The following is a 16,595-nucleotide window of genomic DNA, read 5'->3' on the forward strand; positions in this document are numbered from 1 at the left end:
ACATAAAACCTGAGAGCAAGTTTAAAACATCCCACATCAACTAATAAAATAAAATATATTAAGAACTCTATCCCAGATTTTCTTTCTGGGTTCTTCATTTACACAAATATATTAGGAACAGGACTGGAACTAGAATTCTGTTTCCAATAGAACTACTTGATCACACTGTCTTTTGTAGTTTACAGATCCATCTATCTAAGGATTATGAAAAATGCTGCAGTTGCAGTCTCTTGTGACCATGTTCTTAGAGGTGGCTACAGTGTCTCTGCTAAAAGAGACATCAGCAGCATGCATCAGACACTTAGATTTCCCAGGCCTGAGAAAAGCCAAGGGGTCTAAACGTCCCCAGATTTCTTCTGCCTGTGCCATGATGCATGAGAGATGTCAGCTTACCCTTTGTATGTAACTTACCTTCTCAGATGACAAACTATTCTGTCTGATCTATAGAAATTATGGTAATATAAGAGGATATATATGTATCTTTTTGGAAGATGTGTGGTGCCTTGTTGGATCAAGCCTATTGTTATGCATATGGGTTTGAAGAATTCATTTTTTCATGAATATGAAAAACTGGAGAGTTTTCACTTGTGGAAAATGCAGTTTTGCAAAACGTAAGTTCAAATAATTCGTGCCTGTTTTGATTTGTCTTTAGCTGCCTTTTCAAAGAGAAGTGCATACTCTTACTGACCTAGCTCTAGGAAGGATCTGTGTGTGGGTTTTTTGTTTGGTTGTTTTGGTTTTTGTGTGTGTTTGTTTGGGTTTTTTGTTTGTGTACTTGTAATCCAATCGAATGTGCCATCCAAAACTACAAAATTTGTATTTGAAGTACTTACCTCCTCACGTCTGCTCAGGTTGACTTCTTAGTCTAACATGAAATCAGACCTGCAGCTTCAGGTGGGATTATATTACCAATGCTATAGCAATATTTGGTAATCTCATTTTATTAATAGCTTTTTAAATGAAAATGTTATAGCTGTCACACATTTTGCCTCCTAAAATGAGGTCATTTTGGCCTAGCAGTTATGAGACCATATATGCTGATATATAGCAAAGATGCCAAATAAAGGAATGTGCTATTGTATTTTATAGAGTAAGTAGTTTTACATTTTAGTATACTCAAGGGTTTGGCTATTTTCTAGATTGCTACTTCTAAAGTATCAATCTTTAGAAGTTCATTACAACAGTCCTTGTTTGTTAGAGAGAATACTGACATTAAGACACTTTCCTCTCTTCCCCCCCTTGTGGATTGCTACTTCTAAAGTAGCCAATCTACTACTATTGCTACTTCTAAAGTAACTATTGCTACTTCTAAAGTAGGCCAATAATATTTGAGAAAAAAGGTTAATCCTCTTTTTAAGTGGAGATAATTGTAGAAGAGTGAGGGTTAAGGAGAAAATATATTGCCTGAAAACATTTTCTTTTAAATGCATGATTATTTGCATCTTAACATTGTACTCAAACCCCAGTTCTTAATCTGTCTTAAAATTACTTAAAACCACTGTGTTTGATTGCCTTAGTGAATTAATCAAGGCGGGGTTACTCTTGATGCTGCTACCTTTAAATACTTCGTATGGTACAAGCCAGCATTTTATGTGGTGTGGCAGAGAGCAGGTATGGCCTGATAAACTGAGCTTAGTGGGCAAAGGGTTGTGTTTGAGAAGCAGCAGCCCCCACAGTCTGGCACCTTTTATTAATTTTCCTTTTCTGGTTTGTGTGTCATTAGTTGAATGGACTGTCCTAGCATTTGTTCAGGATTTTAGCAGCTTTAGGGTAGTGTTCATTACAACAGTCCTTGTTTCTTAGAGAGAATACTGACATTAAGACACTCTTCTCTTCCCTCCCTTGTGGATCTAAGTGCATTCATCAATTTGGTGCAGGTCTGGTAAAATATAGCCTCCTATAGGGTCTTAATTTAAATGCCTGATGCTTTACTGTATAAAAAGGTACAGACTTATTCCCCAGCCGTAGCCTCTCTGATTTTGGTTGAACAGGTACTTCACTGACGTCACAAGTCAGCATCAATATAAATTAAATGAGAGCGACTTTGGTTTTGAGCAGCTATGAATTTACGCTTTCTCCCTCAATATTATTCTCAGCATGCTCAAAATTAATAGCGTGCAAATTGGAAATCTGCAGCAAAGTACAACTTTAATTACTGTCCCTTTGAATCTTTTATTATTAGAAAGAAATGGATTAGCTCTTTATTAAATGGCTTTTTTAATGAACTTCAAGACCTGGAAAATGCACAAACTGTGGTATGTACCAAACATACACTGATATGAAACGTACTAAAATATATTAACTTATCAGGATTCAGCATGGATCTGTACTGTTATGTACCTGTACATAGCATTATATAAAATCATGTACTAAATAATCTGTACTGCTAACAATACATGACAGCTCTGTAAGTTAAATTGAAGTGGCTTTTAGAAAAGCTTTTGCCTTTTTATTTCCAAATGGAAGTGATGCAACTTGTATGTCCATCTGGTGCTTCCTGCCCAAATACGAACAGCAAGAAATGTGATAAAAATCTAGCATTTCAGGGGAAAAGCAAATATTATGAAGTTATTCAAACTTAAGCACTAACTTCTGGAGTACGAAGATAAAATATGTGCTATTGCAATGGTGAGTATGCAACTGGCCATGCTGATAGAGTAGGAGTCACATAGGTCACTTGTGAAAAACTTGGATTTTCTTTCTTATTGTTCAAGTATATGACATCTGTACACCTAACACGTTATCAGGCATGAGCTTTTATGGCTTGTGAGAGGAGAAAGCTGAGATGGTAAACATACAAAAGCTCCTTTCTCAGCTGATACCCACCCTGTAAAGACAAGTAAAGAAAGACATACTCTCAAAAAATTGCCCACGCTGTTATTGACTGAAGTGATTATAAGATTATATGTAAATTTATTTGAAATTCTTCTTGATCAAATGTACTTTAGTATTAATCTCTGCCATTATATTTATTTTTACTTAATTTCTGTCTCCCAATGTGTTTGAGGCAACTATAAGTAACAGAATTGTTTAAATGCACTAAAGATGAGCTTTGGTGTGAATGGAGTTCTTTAATTTATTTTTTTTTTTTTTACTATTTACTCATTTTTAAAAGGCAATTATATTTAGAAGTACATTTTTGGTACAGATTAGGTTGACAGTTGCAGAGTTGTACTTCTGTTGGAAAAAATTTCTGCTTCTAATATGAAAGGGAGGACTTGCTCAGATTTTGTATGCAGAACATAGTCTGTGTAATAGCAAAGAAACTGATCCAAAACCAATTTAAACCAAAACAGTAAGAGATGGCATTCTGCATGGAAAATATGTAATCCATACTTTGCAATGTCCTTCAACTTCAAAATTAAATATTTGTTAAATGTTGCCTATTTTTTTTGTATTTTTCTTTGGATAGTATTAATCTGTTAAGTAGTATTTTATCAGTAAGATATTTAAATAGGTGACATAATTTCAGTAATCTAAATTTGATCTAGAACCTGCTTGATTAAGTGGTCTTTGAATAAAGCCTAGTAGGCTTTGTTCTATAAAATGCTTATAATTCAGTTCTTCAAAGTGCTATGTTTGATAGCCATAACCAATTGCAGCATCTAAAGCTTGTGTTTAAATTCAAGCCCATGAAGCCAGTTCTTCTGATTCTACCAGACTGCTTATGTACTTAACTACTGATTAGAGCCACTGCTCGCATATTTAAAGCTGAGTCCATGTTAAGTACTTGTGTGTTTGTTGGGGTATTTTTATGCTTTCTCTATAGGACTCATTCAACCTGCAGTTTTTCCCCACCTTCTGTAGATTATTTTAATTAAAAAAAAATAATCTGTGTGATAATGTAATAAAAAATGTTGGCTGCAGTTGGAGTTCCAAATAAAATACAGGGAATTATATGACAATTCAGTAGGAGTTTATGAAAAGTTGCTTCCTGCAGAGCTGGGTGTTTCTGCCACATCTGCTGTTTTATGGGGGTAAGAGGTAGGGGAGATTTGCAGTGCATGCCACTGGAGGGATTTCTGTTTGCATGCTGTCAGTGATGAGAAGAGCATCTCTTTTGGGGATGGGCAGCTGGTGGCTTCCCCCTGACTGCTTGAGGTCATTCATACTAAAGGAAGACAGCAAGCCTGTCTCTTGTGTTACACCTAGGACATCTTACCCTGCCCTGGCAGCCAGAGGGGACCCTACTTTTTTCATTTTTTGTTTTATAGCTTTCTTTCTTTTCCATTTGTGCCATTTATTAACTACCACTTCATTTTATCAAGCCTGGGATGCTCCATTTCATGATTGACACTGAATAAAACCTCAGTATTTCAGAAGCGTTATTTTTTTGTTTGCACACAGAAGCCTATAAGCAGCTGCAGGTTTTCTTGTTTACCTGCGGTAATAAAGGTATACAGAAATGATGCTCCATATGTTTAAGAGCTTTACTACTTAAATTTCCTCATTTTTGTCTGTGTGCTTTCAGTTATAAATTACTACAATCATCTTAGTCTGTGTATTCTTCATCAAATGATGTTAAAGACACTGTATTGACTGGTATGTTACATTGTGTGTAACAGATATGTGAGTAAAGTACTAGTGAGATTGCATTTCACTGTATTTACAGCATTACATGGACATAGCAAAAAGGTTACAAATCCATCTGCTCCAGAATGAGGAGGTGCCTGAACTGAGGCTGTTTCGGATTTCCACCGGTGGCGTTAAGCAGTGAAGTACACAGCAGCCTCCAGGGATGGGTATAGAGCAACTTGGCACATAGTTTCCATTAGTGCCCAACTTAAATACTAGAGAAGTGACACAATGATGAATTGAGCTTCATGCAGCAAATGGACTAAATGTGCTGGTCTCCCAGTGATTTATCATCCTTAACATCCTGTAGCACTCTGGTTTTCCCAATCTTAGTACATTAGATGTACAGGCTGGGCATGAAGAGCCCTGGGAGGAGCTGGAGGAGGCAGGTTTGGGGAGAAATGTTGACACCTGGGGAGGAGCTAACAGAGTGTAAACATGGGCTTCAACATCTATGCTGCCGAAAAGCCTGGCTGGACCTGAAGTAGTGTTTCTGAAACGCAACAGGCCCAGTGGGGAAGTAAACCTTTGTGCTGCTTCTGCTGTGAGATGGCTGCAGGGAACACCCAGCCTGGGAAGGAGACAACCATTAAAAACTATAAATCACAGAGTACTTCCTGTTTGGACTAGAGGACTGCAGTGTTGTTTTCGTGAACTTAGGAGTGGTTGGGTTAAATTTTCTTTATTTTTGCTATTTTTGTTTGGTGCCTGAACATAAATACACCTTTCTTGACACCTGTAAAACAAAGCAAGCAAATTTAACTCCTGCAGGGTTCTCTTCTGTTCCACACTTTCCCCCCTCAGATAGAGCATGTATCTCCAGTTGATTTTCTCATTCAGTCAGTAAAAATGAGTGATGTTGAGAGTGTCTCACTCCTTGGTGCTCCTTCACTGTTCTTGCATGGAGTTACAAGACATACTACACCTGTACTGTCTCCTTGGGCTTTCAGCATTATTTAGACAAGCCTATCCCTCACCTTCTGTGTAACAAATAAGCTGTATCTTAGTATGCCAGTGCCTGCTTGAGTGCTACTGTACCTCATGCAATAAATTGCAGAATGTAGCTGTATTGACATTATATATTTATTTTCTCAGGATGTATTATACAAACCAGATTGCAATCTCTGTCAAATTAACTGCAGTGTGTGGCAAATGACGTGAGATGGACTGTGTCAAATTAGTTGGTTTTGCAAATGTTAAGAACAATCCTGGAAATGCATTTTTGCTTATGGCAACACCAGATATTAAGGGTGCTGCAGCAGTCAGGTAATACAGATGTTCTCTGTTTTGACTTCATAAACATGCAGGCTAGAGGAGTCCTTGGTCAAGCATGAGAGAGCACAAGTGAACTTTGATTCTTTTTTTTTTCCCTCTGGCAATTGCTAAGGGTAAGAAATAGCCCTTTCTCACAGCTACTGAAGCCTGGTTAATAAATGCAGCTGTATTTTGGCCACACATACCATCTTCCATACATAGACTATTGTTACCAACTGCCTTCTCTCCATCAATTAAGGTACTGGTCATTGCTCACTCATCTAGGAAGGGCTTAAAGGAGGGTCTGGGGAACTACAGGCCTGTCAGTCTGACCTTGGTGCTGGGGAAGCTTATGGAGCAGATCATCTTGACTGCCATTGCACAGTGCGTGCAGGACAACCTGGTGACCAGGCCCAGTCAGCATGGGTTTTTTTAGAGGTAGGCCCTGCTTGACTAACCTAATCTCCTTCTGTGACAAGGTGACCTGCTTAGTGGATGAGGGAAAGGCCATGAGTGTTGTCTACCTAGACTTTAGTAAAGCCTTTGACACTGTTTCCCATAGCATTCTCCAGGACAAACAGGCGGCTCATGGTGTGCTCTTCACTGGGTAAAAACCGGCTGGATGGAAGAACCCAAAGGGTGGTGACAAATGGAGTTACATCCAGCTGGCAGATGGTCACAGGTGGTGCTGCCCAGGGCTCAGTACTGGGACTAGTTCTGTTTAGTATCTTTATCAGTGACCTGGACCAGAGGATCAAGTGCAAGCTCAGTTTGCAGATGATGCCAAACTGGGCAGGAGTTTTGATCTGCTGGAGGGTAGGAAGGCTTTACAGAGGGATCTGGACAGGCTGGATTGATGAGCTAAGGCCAGTTGTATGAGGTACAACAAGAATCAGTGCGGGGTCCTACACTTAGGTCACAACAACCTCATTCTTCACTGAAAGGTTGTCAGGCATCGGAACAGACACCTGGAGATACGGCTGAGTCACCATCCCTGGAGGTATTGAAAAAGATGTGTAGATATAGTGCTGAGGGTCACGGTTTAGTGGTGGACTGGCAGTGCTGGGTTAATGGTTGGACTCAATTATCTTAGAGGTCTTTTCCAACCTGAATGATTCTATGATCTCCTTGCATCAGCTATGCTATGCCCAAAGACTGGGCTATGAAGTAGGAAGAGGAGATGTCAGTGGGATTGACAGAAGGCTAGAGACAATTCAAAAGGTCTGCAAGCAGCAGGAAGAGCTAAAAGTAAAATCCATCAGCCTCAGGATCAATTTGCTGTGTCCTCTTCATCTTTTGTTTTTTTTTCCCTTCTGATTAAAGAAGTGGTCCTAGCGGTGCATCTCCTGTGAAGAGGGACCATGCTGGCTGCCTGTCAGGTATGATTGCTTGTTTAAACATAGTCTACTGGGAAAAAGTTTGCAGCAAGTCCAGTGTGACCTGTGGCAGGCTGAACTGGCATCCACAGTGCACACATGAAATGCTTCCCCCATCTGTACCTCTCATTAGCTGTACATTGAGGAAGGTATTCATTTGCCTGTGAATCCTGAAAACTGACCCTCAGAGACACAAATCTTTTGGGACATAGAAGAAATGACAAATATTTGATGGACATGCTTTTGCAAAGTTCTTGTATATCTTCGGGTTTCAAAAACATGAAGTCCCAAATTGCTTCTTGTAGCCTTAATACTGCAATGTGGTTCACATATAACCACATATGAAAATACCAAGTAGGAAAAGTAGTGTCTTCTGTGTCAGTTGTGATCTAGTGTCTTGCCCCTCCTTGGATGTTTTACTCCAGGATGTCACTACTACTTCTTTTTAAGATGCCTGCTGCTACATCTTTTGGGATTGACACATGGAAGAAATAGCTTTTTGTATCATTTCTAAAACTACTCTATGTTTGATAAAAGAATGCTTTATAAGTTGTTCTGTATTTGTCTGTAGAGTGAAATAAAAAGTAGCTTTATATTTCAGTTAGATGAGATGGGGTTTTATCACTTAAAATGACTGCAGCCTCTGTTGGTTTGGGGTTTTTTTGGCTGGATCTGTTTAGTAACGCAAGTGAGGACAATCTTTTAAGTACCAGTGTAAGTCGGCTGCTTGTTGCCATGATGGGATGTCCTCAAAATACTCCAACTCTTCAATAAAATCCATTAAGGTGTTTGGAGGAAACCCAAAACTTCACAGCCCCAAATCATGGCAATACAAAACCAATCCATAAAGCAGTAAATTTTCACCACACTAAAAGATGTAAAGTGGTAGCTATAAAATTCCTTTATTAACACTCAGATAGATCACTGAAAGAGAGTCAGGAAGGGAAGTTTACACTCAAATTTACTTTTAAGATGATACTTAAACCCAAAGCATTCTGCATTTTAATATAGCTTTTCTTGTATTCCACTTTAAGGATATGCTAGAATGGCTCCTGTGGATATCATATGAATAAGTATTTAGTAAGTCAAATGTCTCATGGCTCAATTCATGTTTTTGAATTGGTTTGAGGTAGATGGATGTGTCTGACAATGTTGTCTGACAATGTATGCCACAGAATACCTTCTTTATGTAAGTGGTGAAATAAGTCCTTATGTTGAAGGCACAGATCATTCTTTGTGTCCCCTTGCAGTGCCCAGCAAAGTGGCATCCTCTGCTGCAGGGGACTAAAAATGTGTGTTCTTGCTAAAACCAAATTTTCCATGCTCCAAAACAGATCTTCACTCCTTGTCATGATATTACTCCCTGCTTTTAAACAAATGAACACCTGCTCTGATGAAAGATGGGTTTTGTGTGTGAACATTGGAAGGGAGGGAAATCTACATAAAGGTATCACTGAAGACATGTTGCAGTTCTTAACAACTAATCCTTTTGAAGGATCTGCTTCTTTTACCAACACCAGATGAATTTCTGCTGATATTATCATGACATTGCCTCAAAATAAACAGAACAGACACTTAAGAAGCAACAAGTTGTCATGGCTCTGCTAATGAAATGCTCAGAAGAATTAAGACACAGCAGAAAAATACAGGAAAGGACGATTTAAATCAGAACTTCCATTCTTGACATCATGACATAAGAATTTTAATATGTAATTCAGTACAATAAATTATTAACTTTTCCTTAAATGTCTTAAAGACAAATTACATGTCTAGCATCTTACCTGGGAAAGAGGGACAAAAGACAAGCAAAAGAAAGAGCAACGTGTTGGTCTGAGAATCTAGATCTTTGGGAGATATTTCTAGAGAATCTTACCTGAAAAAGCAATGAAAGTAATGAGGCGTTAAGACATGCTGCTAGTGCCAAAAGGGTTATAGCTAACGGTATCTGATGACTTATTAAAAATGGGGGGAAGAATAAGAAGAATACAGTTTTCTGCCAGCTGTACTGGGACCAGGCTAGAGCTGTCTCAGACACCAGCCTTACAGTGCTGCAGGTTTGCATATTGACTTGAAGGTATTTTTTTCTCTTAGGAAGCAGGCGGCTACATCACAGAAAATAATAATAGCTGTCCTGGTTTTGGCTGGGATAGTTAGTTTTCTTCCCTAGTAGCTGGTACAGTGCTGTGTTTCAGCTTTATTCTGAGAATAATGTTGATAACACACTGAAGTTTTATTTGCTGCTAAGCGGTGCTTACTCGAAGTCAAGGACTTTGTAGTTTCTCATGCTGAGCGAGTGAGGCAGGAGGTGCACAAGAAGCTGGAAGGGAGCAAAGCCAACACAGCTGACCCCAACTGGCCACAGGAATATTCCATACCATAGAGCACCATGCTCAGCATATAAGGCTGGGGGGAAGAAGGGAGAAGAGGACATCTGGAGATGGCATCTGCCTTCCCAACTGTTACACGTGATGGAGCACTGCTCTCCTGGAAATGGCTGATGGGGAGTGGTGAATGAATTCCTTGTTTTGCTTTGCTTGCATGCGCATCTTTTGCTTCCTCTATTAAACTGCCTTTATCTCAAACCAGGAGTTTTCTCGCTTTTACCCTACCAGTTCTCTGCCCCATCCCACTGGATGGATGTGTGAGTGAGTGGCTGAGTAGGACTCAGTTGCCGGCTGGGGTTAAACCATGAGAAGTCCGTAATACTTAATAGTAACACTCAACTTTCCTGGCATATTTGAAATGGAGTTCAGTGGAAATATTAATGTGGAATTAAACATGTTTGTGTGTTTAGTTGTTTGGGCAAAAGGATGAAAGAGTTACTTAGTAATGTTATGTGTTATTCACTATTGTGAATAATTAAGAGAAGTAGCATTTTCAATAAGACATGACAGCAATGCACTATTTTAGAAGCCAGAAGGTATGGAGTATTCTGTGTCTGCACAAGTTTCTGTACACATCATTCTTTAAACTGTGTGGATACAGCAGCTGAAAGTTACTGGAAAAAGTAGCTAAAGGGACTGGTTATTTCATCACAGAAATATTAGGACGGAGACATTCTGAAGTGTGATAATGTTTTGTTATATGATCTAAAACCAATCCACCATATTCAGTGCAAGTTTCCCTTGTTTATTCACCTGTAAAGCCAGAAGATTAACCTTAGTTTATTTTTCTTCAGTTCTGAGACTGAACATTACATTAATGCCAAACTGCTGAGTACATGGATACAAAGTAGGTTATTTAGAACTGCTATGATTGTTTCAATTTGTGTTTAAAGATGCCAGTAAAATTCCATATCTGAGCCTGAAAGGAAGCATTAAGTCTGGAATGAAAACAGAAAAATGTGTGGGGAATTAGAGGCATTGGGGAAAGCAAGCATTTAAATCATCCTTGAGAGATGGTTTAAGGCCCTGCCTATTTTGCTAGGAACTCACATACTGTTCTGCAGCATAATTGGTGTTGTCTGTCTTGTTCAAGTAGTGCCAGGTCAATGCTCTGTCTTCAGTACTAAAAGCGAAAAAGAGATGTTTGGTGATGCTGTTTTCATGCTCTCTGCTGCATAGAGGCTTAACATAAGCTGATCTGTTGCAAAGTTTCTTCTCTACTTTTTAGACTAAGATTGGAGCTGTTGTAAAATTTCTAACAGGCAACGTGGAATTTTACCTGAGAACATTTTCTGCAGTGTTTTCTCACTTTTTATTTCTTATGAGCTGTATGTGTTATCTGGTATATGAAGAAATTGCTGTTTGTATGATCTAAAGGTAATCTGTAAGGTGACAGAAACACATTTATTGCTGTGAGGAAAGTGACCACTGATAGATGCAGACTTAGTGCAATAATTGTGGTCTGCTGTATGAAACCTGCTTCAGTGTCCCTTAAATTCATTCTTTCTTCTGCTTGTTTGTTAGCTTCGCACTGCAGTACTAGACTGCAAATGTGTGGTATATAGATTGCACTTTATTTTAGTCTGGTCTTTTTTTTGTTGTTTGGGTTTTGGTTTTGTTTGGTTTTCCTACTGAAAGCAGTGAGGTATTGGATGGGGTATTAAGTTGAAGAGCTGCAGCTGTTGCAGTTGCATGGCTGCTGCTTATCCAATTCAAGTGTGAATGGTTAATTAATCATATGAATTAGCAACCTTGTTATGTGAAGGTGACCATCTTTTCTGTTGCACTGGAGGTTTGCCTGACTGCTTCTGAGAGGAAGAGCAAAGGTGTTCACCAGGTGTGTCACGGCTTCTTTTGCTATTTTTTCAAAGACCATTATTAATAACAGACGTATGGCATGTGTGTGGAAGCACTTGTGTAATGTACATTTCTAGGTGTTGTTTATATTGTTTATAACTGCTTGTGTTGCACTACTTGGCTCTAATGCACGTTGTTGCCACTAAGCAAATCCTGGAATGTAAATAAATTTGGTTCCTGGCATCAAGAAAAAATAAAAAAATTATTACTTATTTTTTAAGTTCTAAAACTTTTCATGCCCCAAAATCCTCTAATGATAACTGCTCTGCTAAGTTGAATTTCAGGAGTCAGTTTGATTGAAAGGAACTATAGGAGGTCTGAAGGCAATGGGAAAGATGTATTTTTCAAATTCTCTTTCTAGCAGATTATAAGGAAAGCCTGTAGTCTATCAGCTATTTCCTCATGGGTCCTTTGTTTTATTTTTCACAACTGAAGTAGCAGTTTTTCTAAACCAGTACATATCTGGCTGTATCTAAATGCCTGTGTGATCATTGGTAGCAATTGATGCATTACCAGAGAATCTAACAAGTTCAAAGGAAAGCATAATGAACCAAAATAATAATTTTTATATTATTTTTTCTGTCTCGTCAAGCTTGAATTTATGAGTTGGAAGGCTTTGAGTGCATGGATAGTGTTGTGTTATAAAGGTTATATTTTTATAGGCCAAGAGGTCATGTCAAAGTTCTGTTTTCAGCAAGCTCTGAGTTATCTTTCTCCAAACTTTATTTTCATTTTGAATTGCTGCAGCAATTTGTTTTTTTCTAACCCTATCTTAGGTACGATTTTGAAATATTTCAGTTAGGTTTTCTGCTTTATTACTTTTTCTTTCTTCTATTTAACTGAAGTATGTGTTCAGGTTTATGTTCTCTGGACATTATTTTCCTTGTTGACAGTGATCAAAGGTTGTTTCAGGCAGTTGGGTTTTTATTTATTTTTTTTTCCCTAAGCATAACTACCTTAACTCTTAAAAAAATACTGCAAAGCCTGCTCAGGCTCGGCAGCAATCTCAGCATAACAAATAACTTGGTTTAGTTTTAATTTTATACTTCTGGACCTTATCATTAGATTGTGCCTGTTTAGATTTTAGAATATATTTTTACCTACGGGGTGAATATAGGTTGCACTGTACGAAGAAGCAGTTGTGGCATGCAGAGGCAGTGATAAACCAAGGCAGATTAAAGAACCTGAACCCAGGCATACAGATAATCTTTAAATAATTCTTGTAAACTTACAAATGCCTTCTTTTTACTCCCTACCAAATCTTGGTCACATTTCTTCAGATGACTCCCAGTCTCACATTTCATATTGTTCTAAAGAACTGCTGTAGAAATTCAGAAGGAAGGAATGTTTCTCTAGGCTGTGATCAATTACTAGGTAAGAACCATAACAAAGAACTCATCAGTAGTGTTAACATGCTCAAAAGAACTGAAAGAGACAGAAGCATTGGGCTTTACCAAAGGTAGTTTTGATGCCCTGAGAAAAAATCTTGAGTGTATTGTGGCAGTCTGGATAGAGTATGTGCTGACTCATTAAAAGCTGCACTCAGACACCAGGAAAAAGGAGAAGAGAGCAGCATTGGTACTACCTGCACTTACCAATAATGACTTGCATTCTGCCAGGACAGCCATCAGATAGCTGATTAAAAAACCCAACGTACCGTAGGCCATAAAGGACTGTCCCATCTGGATGGAGTCGAATCATTCGGTTTTTCACTGTCACCCCATGGACAAATGACTTCTTGTCGTTTTGGAAATACGTGTCTGGCACCCAGAGTTGGTCAGCCACTCTGTTGTCCAGAGTTAGGTTCAAAGGTATTCCAGAGTAAGAGAGTCTTTTATCCCTCCAGGACTGCTGGAAGTACATGGTCAGGGTGTAGTCCTAAGGAAGAAATAACAGCAACATTTTGTATTTTGCATACTGATTAGCTTAACAGAAGTTTACGTTTAGATAACACTTGGTAACTAAGTAACAGTAGCAATAGGAAGTTTAAAGGTCATTAAGATATTGTGATATTGTTGGCATTAACCATGACTGTAGTCTTGGCCTGTTCATGTTTATGTCAAACTTCATGCTATTGCCAATCAGAGACTGCCACAGGTTTTCAAAACCTCTTGAGTCAGATGGAGTATATGGTGCATTTGGGTCTCCAGTCTGTGGATCACATTTGCATCATTGTGGGTGTCTGGTTTTTAATTTTATTTGAAAAAAGTAGGGTTTATCTGACATCTGCCAAATACCATTGCATGCACTGAGGACTTTCTTTTGGTGTTTCCTTTCTTCATCCTGAAGGTTTCCCCACACAATCCAGAACGGCCAGCAGCCTCCTGAGGCAGTGCAAATCAGACCTCAGAATGTGTAACAGACAACTTTCTTTTCTGCATCTGCTGGAGTTGCCAGATGTAATGACCTTAGACAGTCAGGCACATTTCACCTGAGCCCGGGGAACGTGGTGTTCTCTGTCCTTAGCAATCAGATGTTACCACATAGAAAATGAACCTCTTCTCTTGACTACCACTCTGTAGCTCAGGTAAAATATAATTTGTGAAGTCCTTCAGCTTTCACTTAGTCTGAAAAGAAATTTTTCTAAAAGGCTTCTGGCCTGATTTACTCTCTTATGTCTGTCTTTCTGGGAATTCGGTGGTTTCTAAAGGTAGTCAGGTTTTTTTGAAGAGGAAAAGCCCATGTACTTTGTAGCTGATGGACTTTTTAAAAGATGATTGGAATGTACGCAGACTATTAGTTTTCTCTTCCTCATGTCCTCCCATAGCCTTCTTTTCAAGTGGCAGGTCATTTTGTCACACATTTTTTAGAGTGTAAGTGCAGCAAAATCATAGATGTTATTAAAAAAAATTAGTTAGGGTTAAGAATTTCTTTTAGTGAGAGAAAGCCTTGCATCAGTCATCCTCAAAAATCCTAGCCTAGACTGTAATTTGTGAAGAAATAGAGAGCATAAAAGCTGCCTTATGTGATTTGCTCTCTTCATCTTCAGTGGCCTCTTAAGTTCCCATGAAATCAAAGCAGAGTTGTTACCTTTCAAAACGACTTTCTGTCTGAAATGTTGCATCTGGCAGATTTATAAATTATACAGTTATTGGTAAAAGAAGTTAATGAAAATACTGGACCTGCAGTAGTTGTTTTGTGTGGAGGAAATTCCATGACTTGATCGGTGGTCATATACAATAGGACAATTATGTCCGAGAAAGATTTGCAAGGTTTTCATATACGTGTCATTTTCCAGGCCTGAAAGAAGATGGTTACAAACGACAGAGTCAAGAGGTGGCATGCCAAAGGCATAAGTTTTTGTTGGTGGTTTTTTTCCTGACCCAAGTAACTAGGTTACTGATCAGGTCAGCTTCTTTTGCTTCTCAGACCATACTTGTGAAGCATGGAACTTCAAAGTGTTGCAATGGGGTGTATTCTGTGCTCTGCGGAATAGGTGATTTATAATTTAAATAGCAGTATGGAGAATCATAAAACCAAGGAGGCAAGCCTTTGAATGTACAATTTAAATAGAGTTGGGTTAGAAGCAGGCACTTAGAACTTAAATCCCTGTCCTTTATTCCTCTTACACATATACAGACTCAGAGACCAGATGGGGTTTGAATGAGGAAAAAATAAAAATTAAAACCAAACCAACACTATTCTGGTGCAGTTGTCATATGTTGCATCTATTTCCTAGCTTGCCTTATTTCAAGCAACTTCAGATAGAAAAGTTTTCATGTATGGCTCATACAAGTTAAATCCTCAGTGCTTAACTTGGTATCCTCTACGTCATCCTCCTGATTCAGCAGAGCCTATGCTGTCTGCTGCACGGATGGAATAGAAATTCCAATTATATATAATTATCTTTTTTCCTTCCTGCTTTCTTTTGTATTTTCACTAGGTCTTAGAGCTGCTTTTGTAGAACTGTCATGCTGTCCCAGAAAAAAGCTAACAATTGAGAGTGGTGCCTGTGTGATGGTTCTTAAAGATTAGGCAAGAAAAGCTACAGGAGATCTTAGAGGATGTGATCAAGTGAAAGAAAAAGAAATCCTGTCTGTTGGGTACGGCTACTAGAAAAAAAAAAAGAGTTGCTATTTTTAGCATTATAGTTTGCACAAGAAATTTTACTTCATCCAGTTGTGTTATATACAGAACACTGCTGTTGGTAATGCTATGGTACAGAGATCTCTCTTTCCTTGCAATTGTGCTATAGCATGTAGAATTACGTGACAAACCAACAAGTGTGATGGGGAGAAAAAACCTGAGCCTCATTCTAAAGGAATCTTAGTGTTTCTTAACTCAGAAAATAATCTATTTTCTCCCATTCCCCAGAACATGGGGGAGTTACTCATCCAATATTTTAATGAGGCAAATGAAGAGTATGTCATAATTATGAGTCCCTGTTGCTGTAAATTCTTATTTTAAAAAGCATAGTTAAAGGTTATTTTAATGAAAAACAAATGTACCTAAGCTATAATAATCCAAATTATATAGTTACACATTTTTAGAATTTTTTTAAAGGAGTACAGCCTTACCTTTCTTACATTTCATCAGTGAAGAATGAGATGCCGGCAAACAATATGGATAGTCTCATATTGGAGGGTTCTGTACTAGATTGTTTATATTTTACAGTGGTGTGAGTGAAATGAAGATTTAATGACTACTTGCCTTCAATCCTGTAAAATTTGCTGTGGATTTTGTAGTTTCAAGCTCTAGAGTGTATGAATAATCTTTCATCTCTATAATAGTTACTGGCTACAGAATATTTTTAGCTTTTTATGGCAGCTTCCCAAGGTCTCAAGCATTAGTCTAGATATGAAAAAAAAAATCAGACTGTTTAATTTTTGTACTTAAGAATTTCTAATCATGAGCTTAAAAGATCAGGGCCCAGTGTAAAATTAAAAAAGAGAATCTGTTTCTGCAGGTAACTGTTAATTTAAATGCATTGTTTTAAAAATATTTTGCTTCTTTTTAGAAGCACACTGAATATTTTTTTGCTGAACTGTACTTCCTATGATAAAAGAAAAAGCTGTAATGCTGCTGACAAATCATGACATTTCAGTAGATTTAATTGAGCTGTCTAGGTTTTCTGCAAGTGCCTCCCTGCTTTTCCAGAGTGTAGTCAGCCTTCCTAGTGTTAAATGTATGAGCACCACTGATAAAGTTG

General features: G+C 38.2%; 2 protein-coding genes across 2 annotated transcripts in view; both read right to left on the minus strand.

Moving 5' to 3' along the window:
• ATP10D (ATPase phospholipid transporting 10D (putative)) overlaps positions 1-6,521 on the minus strand; it is a 125,778-nt gene extending 119,257 nt beyond the window's left edge. The window contains exon 1 of the mRNA XM_061353086.1: positions 6,510-6,521. The gene's annotated coding sequence lies outside the window, so the exon portion shown is untranslated. The remainder of the gene's footprint in view (positions 1-6,509) is intronic.
• Positions 1-13,406, minus strand: part of LOC133212081 (gamma-aminobutyric acid receptor subunit beta-1-like) — a 62,169-nt gene extending 48,763 nt beyond the window's left edge. Inside the window, exon 1 of the mRNA XM_061353110.1 lies at positions 13,104-13,406. Coding sequence (XP_061209094.1) covers positions 13,104-13,309 — 206 coding nt within the window. The 5' untranslated portion in view covers positions 13,310-13,406. The remainder of the gene's footprint in view (positions 1-13,103) is intronic.
• Between the last annotated feature and the right edge of the window lie 3,189 nt (positions 13,407-16,595).

Source organism: Neopsephotus bourkii, unplaced genomic scaffold, assembly GCF_033783945.1.
Source record: "Neopsephotus bourkii isolate Nb327-2 ecotype Australia unplaced genomic scaffold, CSIRO-AGI_Nbou_v1 NB_54, whole genome shotgun sequence".
NCBI classification, from domain to species: Eukaryota; Metazoa; Chordata; class Aves; order Psittaciformes; family Psittacidae; genus Neopsephotus; species Neopsephotus bourkii.